The 16,678-nt window shown below is 53.3% G+C and overlaps 1 protein-coding gene across 7 annotated transcripts; it reads right to left on the bottom strand.

The window, feature by feature from the left end:
* Positions 1–2: 2 nt before the first annotated feature.
* CDK10 (cyclin dependent kinase 10) lies at positions 3–16,656 on the bottom strand. Of its 7 annotated transcripts, XM_040253648.1 has the most exons (14): positions 16,586–16,656; positions 16,050–16,217; positions 4,848–4,920; positions 4,167–4,238; positions 3,421–3,523; positions 3,202–3,283; positions 3,039–3,106; positions 2,565–2,617; positions 2,330–2,399; positions 1,720–1,779; positions 1,251–1,374; positions 1,040–1,179; positions 814–866; positions 3–624 (listed from the first exon to the last, which is right to left on the bottom strand). In XM_040253648.1, exons 2-14 carry the CDS (start codon positions 16,098–16,100, stop codon positions 518–520), a joined length of 1,056 nt encoding a protein of 351 aa, XP_040109582.1. In that variant the 5' UTR covers positions 16,101–16,217; positions 16,586–16,656; the 3' UTR covers positions 3–517. The 7 variants fall into 7 exon arrangements, with proteins under 7 accessions (XP_040109582.1, XP_040109583.1, XP_040109581.1 ...); XM_040253649.1 differs by lacking the exon at positions 16,586–16,656 and having other exon boundaries at positions 16,050–16,514; XM_040253647.1 differs by lacking the exons at positions 16,050–16,217; positions 16,586–16,656 and adding an exon at positions 6,989–7,127.
* Positions 16,657–16,678: the final 22 nt, after the last annotated feature.

Raw genomic sequence — 16,678 nt, forward strand, 5'->3', positions numbered from 1 at the left:
TGCGTCTAAGGAAAGCATTTATCTCTCGGACCACCCCCATTCCCCATGGGCCTCAGAAGGGGGGAGTGGGCACAGGGCACAACCCAAGGTTCTCACTCTAGGGGTCTCAGAGCAGCTCAGACTCAGTCCACATCTCCATCCCTCCTCCCCTCTCCGAGTCTCCCCAGCCCCACCAGGGGGGTCACCTTGGCCTCTCCATTCCAGACAGATCCTGGGGATCAACTGGGGACAAAGGTGACCATACGAGGTCTGAGGTCTGCTTGTCCCAAGCCAGCAACACCCGTTAAGATGGGCTCAGCCAGATTTCCTCCTGGGAACCAAGGGTCTGAAGCCTGGCCACAGGTGGGACCCAGCCTAGCCACGATGTGGCGTCACAGCCCAGTGGGCCAGCCTCTGGGTGGCTGGGCCCTCAGAGTGTACCACTGGCATCACCCCCAAGGTCCACAGTCTGCTGTCCCAGGGCAGAGGTGGGCAGGGGCACAGGAGGCAGCATACTCAGCTGGAGTGCCTCCACCCATCAGGGTCTGCAGCGCCGGCTCTGGCTCTCAGTGCCCAAGGATGTGGCCGGGGTGGCACGCTTGTTACGGTGGTGGGGGAAAGTGGGCATGAGCTCCGGCTCGCAGGCTGGGGGTTGGGGGAACGGACTGCATCAGCCCTGAGTGAGGGAGGGGCCCCATGCTACCTTCTGCTCCCTTCCTGAGCCTCCCTACGTGGCCCAAAACAGCCCCTACCCGCCTGGGCCCCACCACCCACCTGCCTTAACCTCCACCCTACACAAGGGCCCCTGGCCAGGTGCCAGCAGGGAAGACTCACGCAGGGGCTTCTCCTTGAAGTAGGAGCTCTCCAGGCAGTCACCAGCTGTAGCCCTGGAGAGAAGACCTCACTGTTCACAGGGCCCAGGCCCAGCCAGGCCCGTTTCCCACACAGCTGCCCCACAGAGCCCCCCCTGGTTCCCTTCCACACAACAGGAAGTTGGATAAACCGACAGAACCCCACAAAATCGGGCCTGATTCATGCACGTGTGGGGCCCTCTCAGCACCTTTTCTTAGGGTCGTACATGAAGAGGAGGTTCATCAGGCGCAGGCCGGCCTCCGAGAGCCACGGGAACTTATGTTTCAGGTTGTTGTAGGGCTGCTTCCGCAGGCTGTACTGGCTGGCCAGTGGCAGCTGAGAGAATCCCTGTGGGGAGAGGCCGGTAAAGGCCAGTGGCCAGCAGGGGCAGGAGGGAGAAGGGCGGGGCTGGCACTCACCGGCCAGATGTTCTCACTGGGGGTCCCCAGCAGCTGCACGATCAGGTCCACCTGGTGGATCTCGGAAGTGCCAGGGAGAAGGGGCTTATGGGCCAGCAGCTCAGCCAGGATGCAGCCCACCGCCCTGCAGAGGAGTGCAGGGTCTCCTCTCAGCTCCTTGGCTCAGCCTGGACCAGTCCCCCAGCTGCTGGGGCGGAGGCTGGGGGCAGAGCTGGGAGGAGGTCATGATGGGATGACCACTGGGGTCTCCAGCTGAGCCACGTGACCTGGCCTCAGCAGGCCTGTTATGGCCACGAGGGCAGGTCCTCAGTGATGGGGCTGTCTCCCTCTGCCTCTCAGGACCCCAGGCATAGGCCCATCTTCCTGGGAGCTGGTGAGACTCCAGCCCCAGAGCTGTCCATCCCCACCCCCAGGTCCCACAAGACCACCCCACCATCTGAGACGCCCGGGAGCAGCATCCACCTCTCACCACATGTCGATGCTGGTGGTCTGCGTGGTGGTTCCCAGCAGCAGTTCAGGGGCTCGGTACCTGCGAACAGAAGCCCCTCCTTTGCATCTGACAGTTCCTCTCCTCCAGCCTGGCCTCCACAGGGCACCCACCGGCCACCACCCTGCCCTGAGAGCCAGAGATGGCCTGGGATGAGCGAGCATGAACTTCAGCTAAGGCTGTCCCTTCCACAAAAGCTCAACAAACATGCTGCTATCATTGGATGATCCCTGAGTGCCGCAGTGTCCTATGCTGGCCCTTCTACACAGGTCGGGGTGAGTGACAAACAGCAGAATGCAGCCTGCCCTGAACCACACCCCATTTTGCTTCAAAATGTCAAGTGTGAAGTAACTGCAGAAACCTGCACTGTTCCCATGCTCCAGTGGTGAAGCCACCTCCCCTCTGAGCAGCGCAGAACCAGCTGGGGGCGGGGCTGCCTCAGGACAGAATAGCACCCCATCTGGATGGGCAGGTCCCTCCTCGTGACAGCACTGCTCTTTCTTGGCAGCTGAAAGACCTCCAAGATGCTCTGGCCACTTCAGCATGACCCACCCACACCCGCCCAAACTTCCCCTGGTCTCCAGGGACTTACCAGAGTGTGACGACCTTGGGAGTCATTGGCTTCACTGGGATGCCATAGGCCCGGGCCAGACCAAAATCCGCTGAGATGGAGGCAGAGGGACAAGACGGAGAGTGTCACCCAGGGAAGGCTGACCACTGCCACCTCGAGCCAGTGTATAGTGAGCAGGGAGCTTCCGGAGACCAGCCTGCCACCCCAGTGCAGGGGCGCTCACGGACCCCATCATAGAGGCAGCACCTGCACCCACCTGTCTTCACGCAGCCCTTATCCGTCATGAGCAAGTTAGAGACCTTCAGATCCCTATGACAGAAAGAGAACACCAGTGGTTCCCAGAAACTCACATGCAGGAACGAGGTTGTCACCGCTGCAGCAACACTCAGAACGGTTCCCCACACATCTCATCCTGTTTGCACTTTTTAGAAGGAAGAGCACAGGTAATGCAAGGCCATTCGGTAGCTGGAAACAGCAGAGAGCTCTCAGTGACTTCCTGAGAGGTGGAGTCCTGCCCTGGTCCCCTCAGGGCCGCATGAGCCACCCTGCACAGGGAGTCCAGGTCCCTCCCCGCCATCTGCCTGGCAGAGGGGAAAACAGGTACTATGCTGTCCCTCCCCTGGGACCAGTTCCAGGAGCTCCACTGCCTTGAGGTTGCTCTACTGCCCTGCGTGTTGGTGCTGAGTCAGTCTGGTGGTCACCCCGCCCCCAAGCCACAAGCCCCGCCCACCTGTGGATGATGAAGTTCCGGTGCAGGTACTGGAGGCCCCGGAGCACCTGCAGCACGATGCACTTGACCTGCAGAAGGCCAGGAGATCTGCTTCTGGCACAATGTGCCTAACAAGGGCTTGGGAAGCCCCCCACCCCCGGCCACCCCAGCCCCCGCCTCCAACCTGGGCCTCAGAGAAGGGTGTTGGCATGTTCTCCAGAAGGCTGGCCAGGTCTTGCTCACAGTAGCCCATCACCAGGAAGATGCTAAAGTAAGAGGGAGAAACGCATGCCACCTCCCACCTCCTCCCAGGTGAGCCAAGGGACCCTCCAGGGCAGCAGGAAGGGAAGCAGGGACGGGGCTGGGCAAGGCCTAATGTGGGGGTAGCAAGCAGACTGCTCACCTTTCCAGGTGGTTCCCCACAACCACCTCCTTCAGCTCCACAATGTTGGGATGGCGGAGGCGAAGCAGCAGTGTGATCTCTCGAAGACTGCTGATGGGGACCCCTGCAACCAGCCTGGCCTTGGTGACCCTACCTCTGCAGCTGGCCCAGGCTCAGTGACCCCACCCCTGCAGACAGGGACCCCTGACAGCCAGCTGCCTCAGTGACTCCTAGCCCTACCCGACAGAACTCTGTCTGCTACCTCAAGGAGAGGTAAGGTCATCCAAACCAGCACCTTTAACCTTCTCCTCCTCCATCAAACACAAGCAGCTCTCTGTACTGACCACTGTGTATGGCAGCCAGCCCCTAGTGAACACAGCACAGCCCTGCCCGCACAGGCGGCCAAGGGGCGGTCAGCAGAGGTGTGAGCAGCAGACAGGGGTTACCTGCCCAGTCTTCAGTGGGAAAGCCCTGGGGAGGGTGACGCTGAGCTGAGACAGAAGAGGAGGCAGAGTCAGCCAGCAGGAAGGAAAGGACAGATGAAGGGGATGAACTGCATGCGGCTCAGGGGAACTGAGGCTAGGGTGTGGAGGAGGGGTGATGAGCTGGAGAAGTCCAGGGGAGACAGGCAGAGCCAAACTGCAGCCCCCTAGAGACCAGCCTCCTTTGACCATCATGCAGGTGCCACTCAGGGAGCTCAGGCAACTTGCATCTTCCTATCCCCTCCCACTTGAGCGAAAGTGGTGCAGCGGCCCCTCCCAGCTCACCATCCTTTTCCTTGTCCATCCGCACTTTCTTCAGGGCGACAATCTCATCCGTGTGGGTATCCCGGGCCCGATCTGGAAGGGAAGCGCCTCCACAGTAGGATCCAGGCCCACCCCCTGCCCTCCTGCCACGTGGGGGCACCCTTGCTCTTCTTCCTTGACTGCTGGTACCCTGTGCAAGCGATACTCCAACGCTGGGAGACAGGTGCTCCCTGAGGAGTCCCCCGGTTTGAGCAAACAGCGGACCCCCGGCTAGAAGAGTCTCCCTGAACGTTTCCTTCCTAGAGTCGGAGCGCAGACCACTGTTTTGTGTTCTGTGGTTTCTAACAGCAAATAACGTCCTTATTGTGAAAAAAGCAGCCTTATCTTTTTGAAGCTGATCCCCAGAGCACTGTGGGGATTTGAGCAGCTTCCACACCCGCGGCAGGGTGATGCACACCGACGTCCCAGTGGCTGTGGGTACACTTCTGGCCACTGTCCACGGTGCTACACTTGATCGTGTGATAGCGCCCTCCACTCACAGGGACACATGAACAACCTGATGCTTCCATTCACTCAGTCGTGGTATGAAATCGACAGCAATTATACCAAGGATTAAAGGTCACCTGCACTCTCCTTCCAGTCCTGACACAGCTGCTGCCAGGACAGTCCCTGGGTCCCAGACCTGCCACTGTAGCCACTCACATACAATGCCATAGGTGCCTTCCCCAATGCGATTCAGCTTCTCAAACTCCTTCACGCTCCGGCACCGTCCCAGCTGAAAGAGAGAGGTGCTGGCAATGAGGGGATCTGGCAACTAAGGGAACCAGAGATGGATACTGACACTTAAGCTGTTCCAAAGAGCCAGCACCTGTCCTGACCACACACTTGGGTTTGCAGGTGAGAAAATGGGGTGATGATACTGGCCAGACACTTTGAAAGTGAAATCAAAGTCGGTCCAACCACTCCCTTTCAATCCCATGGTCCAGATGTGTGCTGCCTAAAAAGAGTAACTACCAGCCACATTTGGTTAAAACTGACTAAAATGAAATTAAAAGTTCATTTCTTCAGTTGCATGAGCCATGTGAAGTGCTCGATGACCCCAAGCAGTTCATAGTGACCACAGTGGACAATTCAGAAGTCAGAACATTTCCATCATCACAGAAAGTCCACTTGAGCAGCAATGGCCTGAACTATGCTCTGGGCAATTTCCTGGTGGTCCGGTGGTTAGAACTCTGTACTCTCAGTGCCAAGGGTGAGGGTTGATCCCAGATCAGGGATCTGAAATCCCACAGGCTGAGCAGTGACCATAAATAAATAAATAAACGAAGCTCTGGATATGAAAAAGCTCGAAGACCTTCACAAAGCATCTACCAAACACAGTGGCAGAAACTGTCTCCAACATCCATACATTACTTCTTCCTCTGCATTATGAAACAATGCTGGGGGAACATGGCAACCCAGATGGCGGCCTGAGTTTCCAGTCTCCCTTGCAGCTAGGTGTAAACATGTGACTAAATTCTGGCCAGTGTGATGTGCACAGAGGGACAAGCACCATTTCCTGATCAAAGGAAGCTGGTTGCCCTTCACTCCTTTCTGCCTCCTGAGGCACGCTAGGATTTGGTGGAGCAAAAACTGACAACCTGGTGCCTGGTGCACCTGTGTGATGTTAGGGGCACCAGAAATAAAAGTCCTGTCCTTAAAGCACTGTATTTTGGGGTCTCCAAGTTCTAGCAGAGCCTGTACCCTAATACAACTTCATCTGTAGCACTTCCCCGGGGGTCGGATGACATGTGGCAAGCTTCACGTTCTAAACTGCCTCTTCCCTTGACTCTCTCTCTGCCTCTATTTACCTTGCCCTCCATCTTGGGAAACCAAGTCAGGGTCACCTGGCTCCGAATGAACCCCTTCCCTCATCCCATCCCAATCTAATTGCTTCCCTCGTTCCCCCTCTCTCTACGGAAGCCCTGGTGCTTCCTGGACACACTGCCTTTCGCGGGATTTTGCTCCTGCTGCTCCCTAGGTCTAGCAAGCCCACCTGCCTCATCTCTGCATCCAAAACCCAGTCACACTTCCCCGCCCAGCAGAAATGCTGCCCCTTCTCAGAACTGCTTCTTGACCCCCAGCTGAAAACATTTCTCTGCAAAATCCCCTGACACTTTGGTCTTGCAGCACTTACTATTGGGCACTTTGCACTGTCCTCGTCTAGGTATGCCTTAACTGAGAGCAGTTGCTGAGAACAACGGGGGACCGCTCAAGGCTGGCACCTGCGCTCACTCATTCAGTCTGTTACGGTTCTTACTGGACACTGACGCGGCCTAGCACAGCACCAGCAAGTAGTCAAAACAACCCGCCACCAGGGATCACACCTGCCCCTGCACGAGCCGTCTTAGTAAAACCGCTCGAAGCCCCTAAGCTTCACCCTTCTCACCTCTACGAGGGGTCCTCGAAAGGACTAAATGACTGACACACGGAGAGGCCCCGCACGGAGCAAGGCACAAGCGGAGCTGCCGGGTCAGAGACGGGACCCCGCCCAGTGCACCCACAGGCTGGTAGGAGACACGTCTCCAACACTTCCCACGACTATTCTCCCCTGACACGAGGCGCCCGTCCCGGACGCAAAACTAAGAAACGACCACGCTGCAGCGCGCTCTCGACTAGGAGGCCGGCGACCTGAGAGCCGCCCAGTCCCTGGCGCGGACGCGACCCCCGAGGACCGCTGGGGTTGCCGTTCCCGCTGCTGACCGAAACCTGGCGCTTTAGCGCGACGCTGAGGGCCCTAGTACGTTTCAGCCCCGCCCTGCCGCTAGCGAGGACAGAGCTACCAGAACAGGCCCTCTTCGTACCCTGTGCTCCGGAGGCACCGTGAAGAAGCCTTCTTTACGGACACACTTCAGACGGATCTGCTCCGGCTCCGGCTCCCCCATGCCGAGAGCAACCCCTCGAGGTTCCCATCTGCGCAGGCGCAGACCAGGGTTCCTCTGCGCAGGCGCATGGCCTACTTCCGGGGCGTCCCCTCCTTAGCAACAGTTACCAAGGAAACCTCCCCAAGATCCTGGAGAACCTCAGTTTCCACGAAGCACTCAGACTACCAAGATTCTAGCTTTATTTTAGTTTTAAGTACGGTGGCTCAGACCGTAAAGAATCTGTCTGCCATGCAGGAGACCCTGGTTCGGTCCCTGGGTTGGGAAGATCCCCTGGAGAAGGATATGGCAACCCGCTCCAGTATTCTTGCCTGGAGAATTCTATAGACAGAGGAGCCTGACAGGCTACAGTCTATCCAGTCCATGGGGTCACAAAGAGTCGGACACGACTGAGCGACACACACACACACAGAGAAGCACATGACTGCGCCGGCGCGCTGGGTAATGGCCAGCGGACGAGGTCTGGGGGGTTGCAATGGGTCCCAGGGGTGTGGGGGGAGGGGCCTGAGGGGGCGGGAATCTCAGGCGTCCTCGCTGCAGTGGGAGCTGTGCTTTAGAGCTCTTCCTTGGAGCACTAGAGGGCCAACCCGGAGCCGCGAAGGGAAAGGCTTGGCAGAGCCAGGGGGACTGAGAGTAGAGGGCGCGTCTGAGAGATGTGGAAAGAACTGACAGGACGCGGCGACGGACGGACTTTGGGACCAATGGGTCCCCTAACACATCCTTGTTGAGCATTCACTACGCGCTTGCCCGTGTCCGAGTCTGCCCTAGGGCACCTCACATTCTCACTGGAAGCAGTAAACAAGGTAAGTCATGTACACCGTCTGCTCAGGAGGAACTACACTGTAAATGCTAAAATACTACTAGTGTGAGTGAAGGACATTTGATAATTATGAAAGGAGATAATGAGTCAAAATGATTTAAACTAGTTACCACAGTCACTTCATTCTGGTTGTTTTTGAATTCTGATAAGCTAAACTTATGGCTAATAATGAGATTAGAATTAATGCCATAGTAAATATAGCTTTGGAGGCTTCCCAAGTGGCTCAGCGGATGCGCCAATGCAGGGATGCAGGTTCAATCCCTGGGTTGGGAAGATCCCTGGAGAAGGAGATGGCAACCCACCCCAGTATTCTTGCCTGGGAAATCCCATGGACAGAAGAACCTGGTGGGCTACAGTCCTTGGGGTCACAAAAGAGTCGGACACAACTAAACGACTAAACAAGTTTTTGGATTATTTGCTTGAGATGCTTAGGGCAGAGGTAGCGGGGCAATTTCTAGGTCAAATGATAGAAATGCAACAGCTACTAGAAATTTTATGGAGGAGAAGCATGCTGACCCTCCGTGATCAAATTCACCTTTGTATGGGCTTGATCTTTCTGTATATTTATTCGTGTCAGTCAGACTGTATAAATAAATGTACTAAATAAATACAAACGAGTATATTAACAATGTGTTAGTAAACAATGTCAATATGAGATGTCTGTTTTCCTGGTTATATCAAAACTCATTGACTGGAAGTCAGTTGTACTATTTACTACTAAAAAGATATGATCCTCCTCAACAGACAAAGACAGAGCCTGTATGCAGCCTGCTGATCATTCCAGGAATGAAGAAAGCTGACAACACACTGTCACCAGACTAAACATGTGAGTTCAGACAGGGCAGGACACCCTCCAGCCAACCCGGAGAAGAGGGGACTGTGACCCGAGGGGGCTGCTGATGCGGATGGGACACCTGAGGCTGTGAGTCCCCAAATGGCCCCTCCCCACCGGAAGCTCTCAAACACAGCCAGAAAGAGGGGAAGTTGTCAGTTCAACTCACCTTCCCCCCCAGGTGGCTCTGACAGAGCCAGCGTTCTAAGTGCTGGGGCTGTGTCCACATTCTGCACATCATGTGGTACTCAAGCTAAGAGCCCTTCTCTGTTCTGGGTCCTGACACCTCAGAGTCCCACCTTTGGTTCCAGGGTGGGTACACCTCCTTCACTTCCACTGCTGGGTGCTTGTGCCATGCCTCTTTGGTCCTGAATGGGAAGGGTTCAGTTCAGAACTGCAAGAGATGCTGCCTGCTACCTCTCCATCGAGATGTGCAGCCAGCCAGTTTCAGCAGGGCTCATCTCATGATCACCCCACGTTCACTCTTGGAGCCAGAGTCACTCTTGCCCTCTGCCAAGCTGCCTGCTGGTCTTAGAGAGCTGGGGGAACCTTGCTGATTGAAGGGGCACCTGCAGGTTTTCACAGGATGGGGTGGCCCTTCTGCCGTCACCACTGAGACACTGCACAGGGAGGGACCACAGCTGCTGGGGTGCCTGTTTATTCCGTGGTCTGTATGTTATAGGCGTCTACTGTGCTGGGGTTTCTGTGTCGGGAGTAGGGACCCTGCTCAGCCCGTTCCTGAATGGGTCTCTGCTCCTGCATTCCCATGGAACCGTAGCTGATCACAGTCTCTTTTGAGGGTGTGGTGATGATGATCTGTGGGATGGCAAACTTCTTTTCTGGATTTACATCAGGTTTCTCTAGAAGGAAGAAAACATCCAAGCATTTCATAAGTCTGTGTTAGGGCCAGAGCAAAGCAATTAGGTCTGTGGCTCAGGAAAAGAAATGAGCGAGGTTGAAAGCAGTCAGAACCCTAAGTGAACATTCCAAAATTTAAACCAAGCAACAACTCAGACACGCAGGTGGTGAATCCAGGAGGGGCCCCCTCCATGAGGGGAACAGGAGAGGCACCCCCACCATCCTGTGGAGAGCCTGAGCTGTGGGGCGGCCCAGAGACAGACGCAGGAGAGATACCTGGAAGCGGCAGGGTCTGCCCCACAGGTGAAGGTTCAGACAGTTTCCACAGGATTCTAAACAGAGTGGAAGCTCTCCGTACAGAACATCATCAGTGGGGGTGCTATAGAGCTGGGTGCCACAGCATTTCCTCAAACTTGTTACAATCTCCAGGAATGCACAGGGCATGTGAACCACTACCAAATGCTACAAGCTTAAATGCAGAAGCTCCTTACTGCTTCCACCATTCACCTCCTGCCCCTACTGGTCTCCAGCCAGCTGCCCTGAGCTTCCCCTCCAGCCCACGCTGGGAGGCTGGGCATCTCTTCACTCGATCATGGGCCTCCCCTGTAATCTTCCTGTGAATGAATATCATTCTGCATTTTCTACTTTTACCTCTTTTTTGTGTGTGAGCTTTTTTTTTTATATTTGGGAAACTCACTGTTAGGGATTTATTAAATATGTTACAGATAGCTCCTGGCTTTTTATTACAGCTTCCTTCTGCAGCAGATTCACCCATCTGCTCCTTAATGGGTTGTAGAGTTCATCAGACTGGAAAAGGCTTCCCCAGCTCCAAACTTGTAAAAACCATTCACTCGTTTCCTTTTCATACTTATTTTATACTTGTTTTCTCAGTTGTCTAGTGAGATTACCTATCTCCCCCACCACCACCATCTTTACCACAGCACCTCTCGGGGTCCCACTGGAGCACGATGGACACTGTGTTCATCACTGTGAGTTCATCACTGAGACACGTTCACATGTCAGAGGGTTCTATCAGTTCTATCCACTTTTCCAGATGCCTCCTGCCATCCCTACACTGTTACTCTTTCACAGGACCTTTGGGGTAATTTGGTTCTGTTCTCAAAATGACCTGTGCTCTTTTGCTCGTGTCACACTGACTTGCTCAAATAAGGCAGAACACACACTGTTACGCTGCTGAGGTTTCTAACCCAAAACAAGACTCCTTGCATCTTCCTCAGTTTTAAAGCTTCATTTAGAAACATGAATCTTTTTACAGTTCTTAATGCACACAACCTGTACTATTTTTCAGTTACTGCCTGCAAGTTACATTTTAGTGGCCAACGTAAAACAGCACACACATCACCACGGGCTCCATTGGGTCTGGAGTCCAGCCTATGGTTCAGCTGTCAGCCCAGTCATGTCCTCATCTGAACCTGGAGACCTTCCACAGCCACTCAGGTTGTAGGCAGAATTCATTTCTTTGTGGGCCAAGGACAAAGCACTGTCTCCCTGCTGGCTGGCGACTCTCAAACCACGGGAGCTGACTGCTTCACAGCCACCTTTCGGATGCTTTCACCTTTTTCAAAGGCTTCTCTGATGAGCTCAGGAATGCTCCAGAAAAGCCCCATTTGGGTTAAGCCAATACCAAAGGTTCCTAACCTGATCCTGGAAGCCTCCCCCATCCCTCTCACAGGGATGACCACACGTAAGGGTAGGGGCTACTAAAGCCTTGTTCACAGAACTGCGATCTGGGGGCCTCTGAACCCCACCTCCCACGTTACCAGATGCCTTCAGTCTGACTTCCACCCACAACGTGTCTGGGCTCTGGACCTGTCATGTGTTATTCTTTGACCTCTTGTTTCTGTTGTAAATATTTTTTGAGCTTACCATTATTTGTTTTACATTTGTTTATAGAGGGCTGGGGAGAAGTTTTAATGTAGTCAAATCCTTCAGTATTATCTGTAATGTCTTTGCTCTGAGGTTTAGAAAGATGTTCCCAATTGAGGAATCAGAATAAAATGTACATCTTATTTTTTGTAGTCACCTTTTTTTTTTCCCAGTAAGGAAATTTTTTTTTAGATGACCACACACTGTCATCTGGAAGATGGTACTAGTTCTTTTCCTTTCCCCTTTGAGTTGCCCGCATCAGTCTACCTTTTAAAAAATTTTAAGTAGAGTTGATGTACATGTAGTCACTTTTTATATTCACTCAACCCATCTGGAATTTATCAGAGCATACAGCAGGAGGTTACAGTCCACCTTACGTTTTCTCTTAAAACGTTAAGGAATCTTCCTAGCACAGTTTATCATACAAGCCTTCCTTTTCCCACCTGATTTTGGTGCCAGCTTTCTCATACTCTAATTATATACAGACATGGTGATGTCGATACACACACAGTCACTCTTGTCCGTGTTTCCCCTTTCACTGACCTGCTCTTCTTATATGGTAGCCATGTTATTTCAATTATTGTAACTTTTGATGTCTTTTAAAACGTTTTACTGTGACCATATCAATTCACAGAAAGCTGCACGAGTAGCCCAGAGAGCTCCCTGCAGCCTTGGCAGTTGCCCTCAGTGGCAGCACTTCAGGTGACACCTAGGGCAGCAGAACGTCTGTTCACCTCAGGTGACGACAGCATAACAGGGCCAACTGTGGTGCGCTGAGTGTCCTGAGCCGTGTGATCACCTGTGGCCACTACCAGATCCAGGCGTAGCACAAGGCCCGTCTTCCTGCCACACTTCATCCCGCCCCACCGCCCCAACCCCAACCCCTGGCAGTCCCTAGTCTGTCCTCATCACCATCGTTTTCTCATTGGAGAATGTTACATAAATAAAATCAGGCAGCATGTAAATCTTTGAACTGATTTTTCACATTTTTTTTAATAGTTGATAATACAATACAGTATTTCTATCAGATGAGGATTTTTTTTTAGCATAACCACAATGGCAGTTACATCTAAGGATATTATCATTGACTTTTTATTATCTAATACCCAGTTCGATTATCTCGAGAATAACTTAGCCCAGATCCAAACACTGCTTTTTGTTCATAGGTCTCTCAAATCTCCTAGTAACTGCTGTGGACAGAAAGTTGCTGTCCCCCTCCCCCCAAATCATATGTTGAAGGCCTGATTCTTGATGTGATGGTATTTGGAAGTGGGGCCTTTGGGAATTAGGGTTAGATGAGGTCATGAAGGTGGAGCCCTCAGGAAGGGATCAGGAGGAGGAGGGGACCACAACCTTCTTCCTCTGGCCGAGTGAGGACACAGCCATCAGACAGCTGTCTGGGATCCTCGTAGGAACACAGACAGATAGGGGGCCTTCCCAGGCTCCAGTATGATGAGAAATGAGGTCTGTGGTTTAAACCAAGCCCACAGGATTTGCTTTTTTTCCCTGGGTATGTGGCATCTTAGTTCCCTGAGAAGGGATCGAACCCACACTGCATGCAGTGAAGTGTGGACTCTTAACCACTGGATCGCCAAGCAAGTCCCCACCCCATGGTGTTTGTGATGGCCACCTGATCAGACCTATAAGGCAACTCCTTTTCAAGTCATTTATTTGTAGAAAAGTGGTGGTTTTTTTTTTTTTTTTTTCAGAAGATTCTGCAGCATTTTGAAACTGGTTGACTGCCAACTTGTGGTGCCTTAGTCTCTATAATGTATGTTTCTGGGTTTTTAATACAAAATTTGAAGTACGGACAGAAGCAGCAAGAAGCGAGCACAGTACAATACATCTGCATCACCAGCTGCCACAACTACAACCCCGGTCACACCTGGTCTCCACCACAGCACGCACTTACCTGTGTTCTGCTTACTACACTGATGGGTAGCAACTCAGCCTGACCTCAGCAGCTGGAAATAACCACTTTCTCACCATTTTATGGGTCAGGTATTGAGCAAAGGCTCAGCTGGACAGTTATCACTGTGGTTTCCCAGGGGCTACAATCAAATGCCATCTGAAGGCTTGACGGGGCTGGTCACGGCGGACACCCACTCACCAGGCTGCTAGGTGCTGTGCAGCAGCTCAGCTGCACTCGCTGGAGGCTCGTCACTTACATGCCCATCACCCGGGTGGGACGGGCTACGTGACTGCTGCTCCCCCATGGCCTCCCCAGCGGCCGGCGCAGCACAGCCAGCACCCAGGTGAGCCTGCCAGACCCTGCCACCCTTCATCACCCACTGCCTGGAAGTCACTTCAGCCGCTCCACTGGTTACAAGACAATGTCAGACCTGCCAAGGTTTAGAGAGGGGATGGAGACCCCACAGGTGGGAGAAGCGTTGAGATCGTATCACAGAACCTGCGGGGAGGGAGGGAAGCAGCACCTGTGAAAACACGTGCACTCCTTCAGCTGGCAATCCAGCACATCTATTTACACTCAGAATACTGGGGGTACAGCTCTGAGAGACAAGGACTCGTGTATTCCATGCCATGTTTTCTGAGGCATACTTCACACCAGACACAATGCACAGTTCTTAAGTGTTCAGCTGCAGTTTCCCACATCCAAACAAGATGCAGAACTTTCCAGCATCCCACCGAGCTCCCACGGGCCCTGTTCCAGTCAGCGCACCTCCCCTGACCCTAGCCCAGAAATCATTCAACAGTAGTAAAGCCCATTTTTATTAACTGTATAATACACAGAATTTTTTATTGTTGAACTCATCATTTCTTTAAGGTTTTTACGGTATTAGGTTAACTTTCATTTTTTCAATAGGGAAAATCCTCAGCTTTAAAACTTGAATTTTGGGACTTCACTAGTGGTCCAGTAGCTAAGACTCTGCACTTCCAAGGCAGAGGCCCAGGTTCCATCCCTGGTCAGGGAACTAGATCCCATATGCTACAACTAAAAATCTCACATGCCACAACTAAGACCCAGAGCAGCCAAATAAATGAATAAATAAAAACTGTTATTTAAAAAAAAAAAAAGAATGTGAATAAGAAGATGCCCCTGCCCTTCTCGAGGTGGTCATCCTGGCAAACCTCACTCCTGGTTCCCACGAAGGCCACCAAGTGCAGCGGCTGGTCTCACTCAATAGTCTTCCCTGGGTTTACTCCACCTCTCTGCAGCATTCAACACTGCCAACAAGTTCTCCTTTCCTAACAACTTGATTCAGTATAATTTAAAAACCATGAAACTTACCTGTGTAAAGCATACAATTCAATGGAATTTAGTAAACTTTCAAACTTGGGCACCCATTGACTGAGTTTTTAAGTCTATTTCCATCATTCTCCGAACAGCCCTTGTGCCCACCCTTGGCCCGGGCTCGTTCCATATGGAGTTGACTTTCCTGGACTTTTCACGTAAGCAGAGCAGGATCTGTGCCTGGCTTCTTTCACTTGCATCTGCCCCGGGGTGTGCTACCCAGGACAGCGTGTGCCAGGGGTATGTTCCGTGAGACGGCACTCTTCACCTGCTTTCTGAGAACTCCATCCTCATTCTGTCCCAGAAGTGAGGGTGTGACGCACATGGCCACACCTTTCCTTGCTGGCACAGGTCCAGCCCATCCTGGAGAGCTGGGCAGGCAGGCGTCTGAGGGACAGTTTCCTTGCTAATACAAAGCAAGATAACACCTCTCACAAACAAGACATAGTCTGTGTGCATGCCACTGAAACCTGTCCAGCCCTCTGCGGACCATGGACACTGAGGGTGGCCAAGTGTGAACACACAATCCTGGATGCTGCCACGCCCAGGGCCCAGCCTCTAACCTCTCCTTTACTTGGAGGACATTGAGCCCCTTGGTAGTAAAGCTCTTCTGTGACCGGCGGCCAAAAGCTTCCTGACAGACTGGCAGCAATTTTCCAAACCCCCCCCTAGGACTCTGGCCCTTCCTGCCTTATAGAAGAGCTCGTGAATTGGAATTTGAAGCCCAGGCCTCGCTCCCATGGCCAGCGTGCTCCTCTCAAACGGTTTCCTGCTCCTGATGACCCCAAAGGGGCCTCAGTGTGAAGCTCTGTACCCAGCTTCTCTCTCCTCCTGACCTTCCTTGTCGGATGCACGGGCCATCCATTCTCATGGTCACCAAAGCCCACTTGGCTCCTCTCTTTGCCCCCACATCCTGTCAGACAGCAAGTCCTCCGGCACAGCCCCACTACTTCCTACACGCGCACCCTCACCCCCCCCCCCCCCCGGCGCCAAAGTAGCTGCTCAGGCTCCAGTCTGTGGAATGCGGAGGGAGTGGCAGGGGGGCCAAAGGTGTGCAGCCCTCGGGAGGACAACAGGCTGGTTTGGGTCTGCACATGGCTTGGCCCTCCTTGCTGTGTGTTACGCAGCTACCACTTGTTAAGTTAAAAACCAATTACATTAAACTTAAATGCAAACTTATTACATTTTTCACGAGAACTCTCATATTTACCTCCTAGATAAAGGTCCCCAAACCTTCTCAATCATCAGGGCACGCCCCCCTGCTACTAGCACCCCACCGCAGGCTCCTGTGCGCCCCATCCTCAAATACTCGTCTGGTTCCGGACTGTCCTACCTCCCACTTCAGATGAAGGCCACTGCCGCTTAGCCGCCCCTTTCTCCCCATGGAAGCTCTCCTCAGGCTTGGTGTCTGGAGGCTTCTTGGACTCTTGTGAAGGTCTGTCCACCCGCCTTTCCTCAGCCTTTGAGACTAAGTAAGTGCGCTGGGTCTTCGACTCCTCATCTGAAAATACATGTGCAATTAACTGGATCTATTTTACTGAGTCTGGGCAATGGACCCCATCCTTCAGTTGCCTGCTCTGTTCGGAATGAAATAAGATAGCTTGAAAGACTTGGGGCACTCCATTTCCCTACATGTGGATACTTCCCCCGATGAAAAGGTCCCCGAGGCACCGTCCTCAGAGAGGGCCGGGCGCTGGAAGATTTACGGGCGCGGGGACGCGCCGGGAAGATCGCGGGCCACCGGCCCTTTACCTTTCCCCAGTTTGCGTTTGCTTTTGGAAAGGCCCATAGGTGAGCCCACCGCCCCAGGCCCCCACCAGCGTCAGTCCCAGCCCCTGCATCTAGTGGGCGCCCTGCCCACTGACTCACAGACACCCGACAGCAACCACCCAAGCCCGCTCAGTCACCACGGTAACACCACCGCCCGCGGGACCAGCCCATTCTCTCGCGAGAGCGCCCCGC

Source organism: Oryx dammah, unplaced genomic scaffold, assembly GCF_014754425.2.
Source record: "Oryx dammah isolate SB20612 unplaced genomic scaffold, SCBI_Odam_1.1 HiC_scaffold_13, whole genome shotgun sequence".
NCBI lineage: Eukaryota > Metazoa > Chordata > Mammalia > Artiodactyla > Bovidae > Oryx > Oryx dammah.

What these genes read in the sequence shown, in the direction of transcription:
- CDK10 (XM_040253647.1), bottom strand. Translation starts at nt 7,069, where the DNA reads ATGGGGGAGCCGGAGCCGGAGCAGATCCGTCTGAAGTGTGTCCGTAAA. An exon ending in GATGGACAAGGAAAAGGATG is followed by an intron (nt 3,524 to 4,166) that starts GTGAGCTGGGAG and finishes GGCTGGTTGCAG; the next exon opens with GGGTCCCCATCAGCAGTCTT. An exon ending in CGGAACTTCATCATCCACAG is followed by an intron (nt 2,618 to 3,038) that starts GTGGGCGGGGCT and finishes TTTCTGTCATAG; the next exon opens with GGATCTGAAGGTCTCTAACT.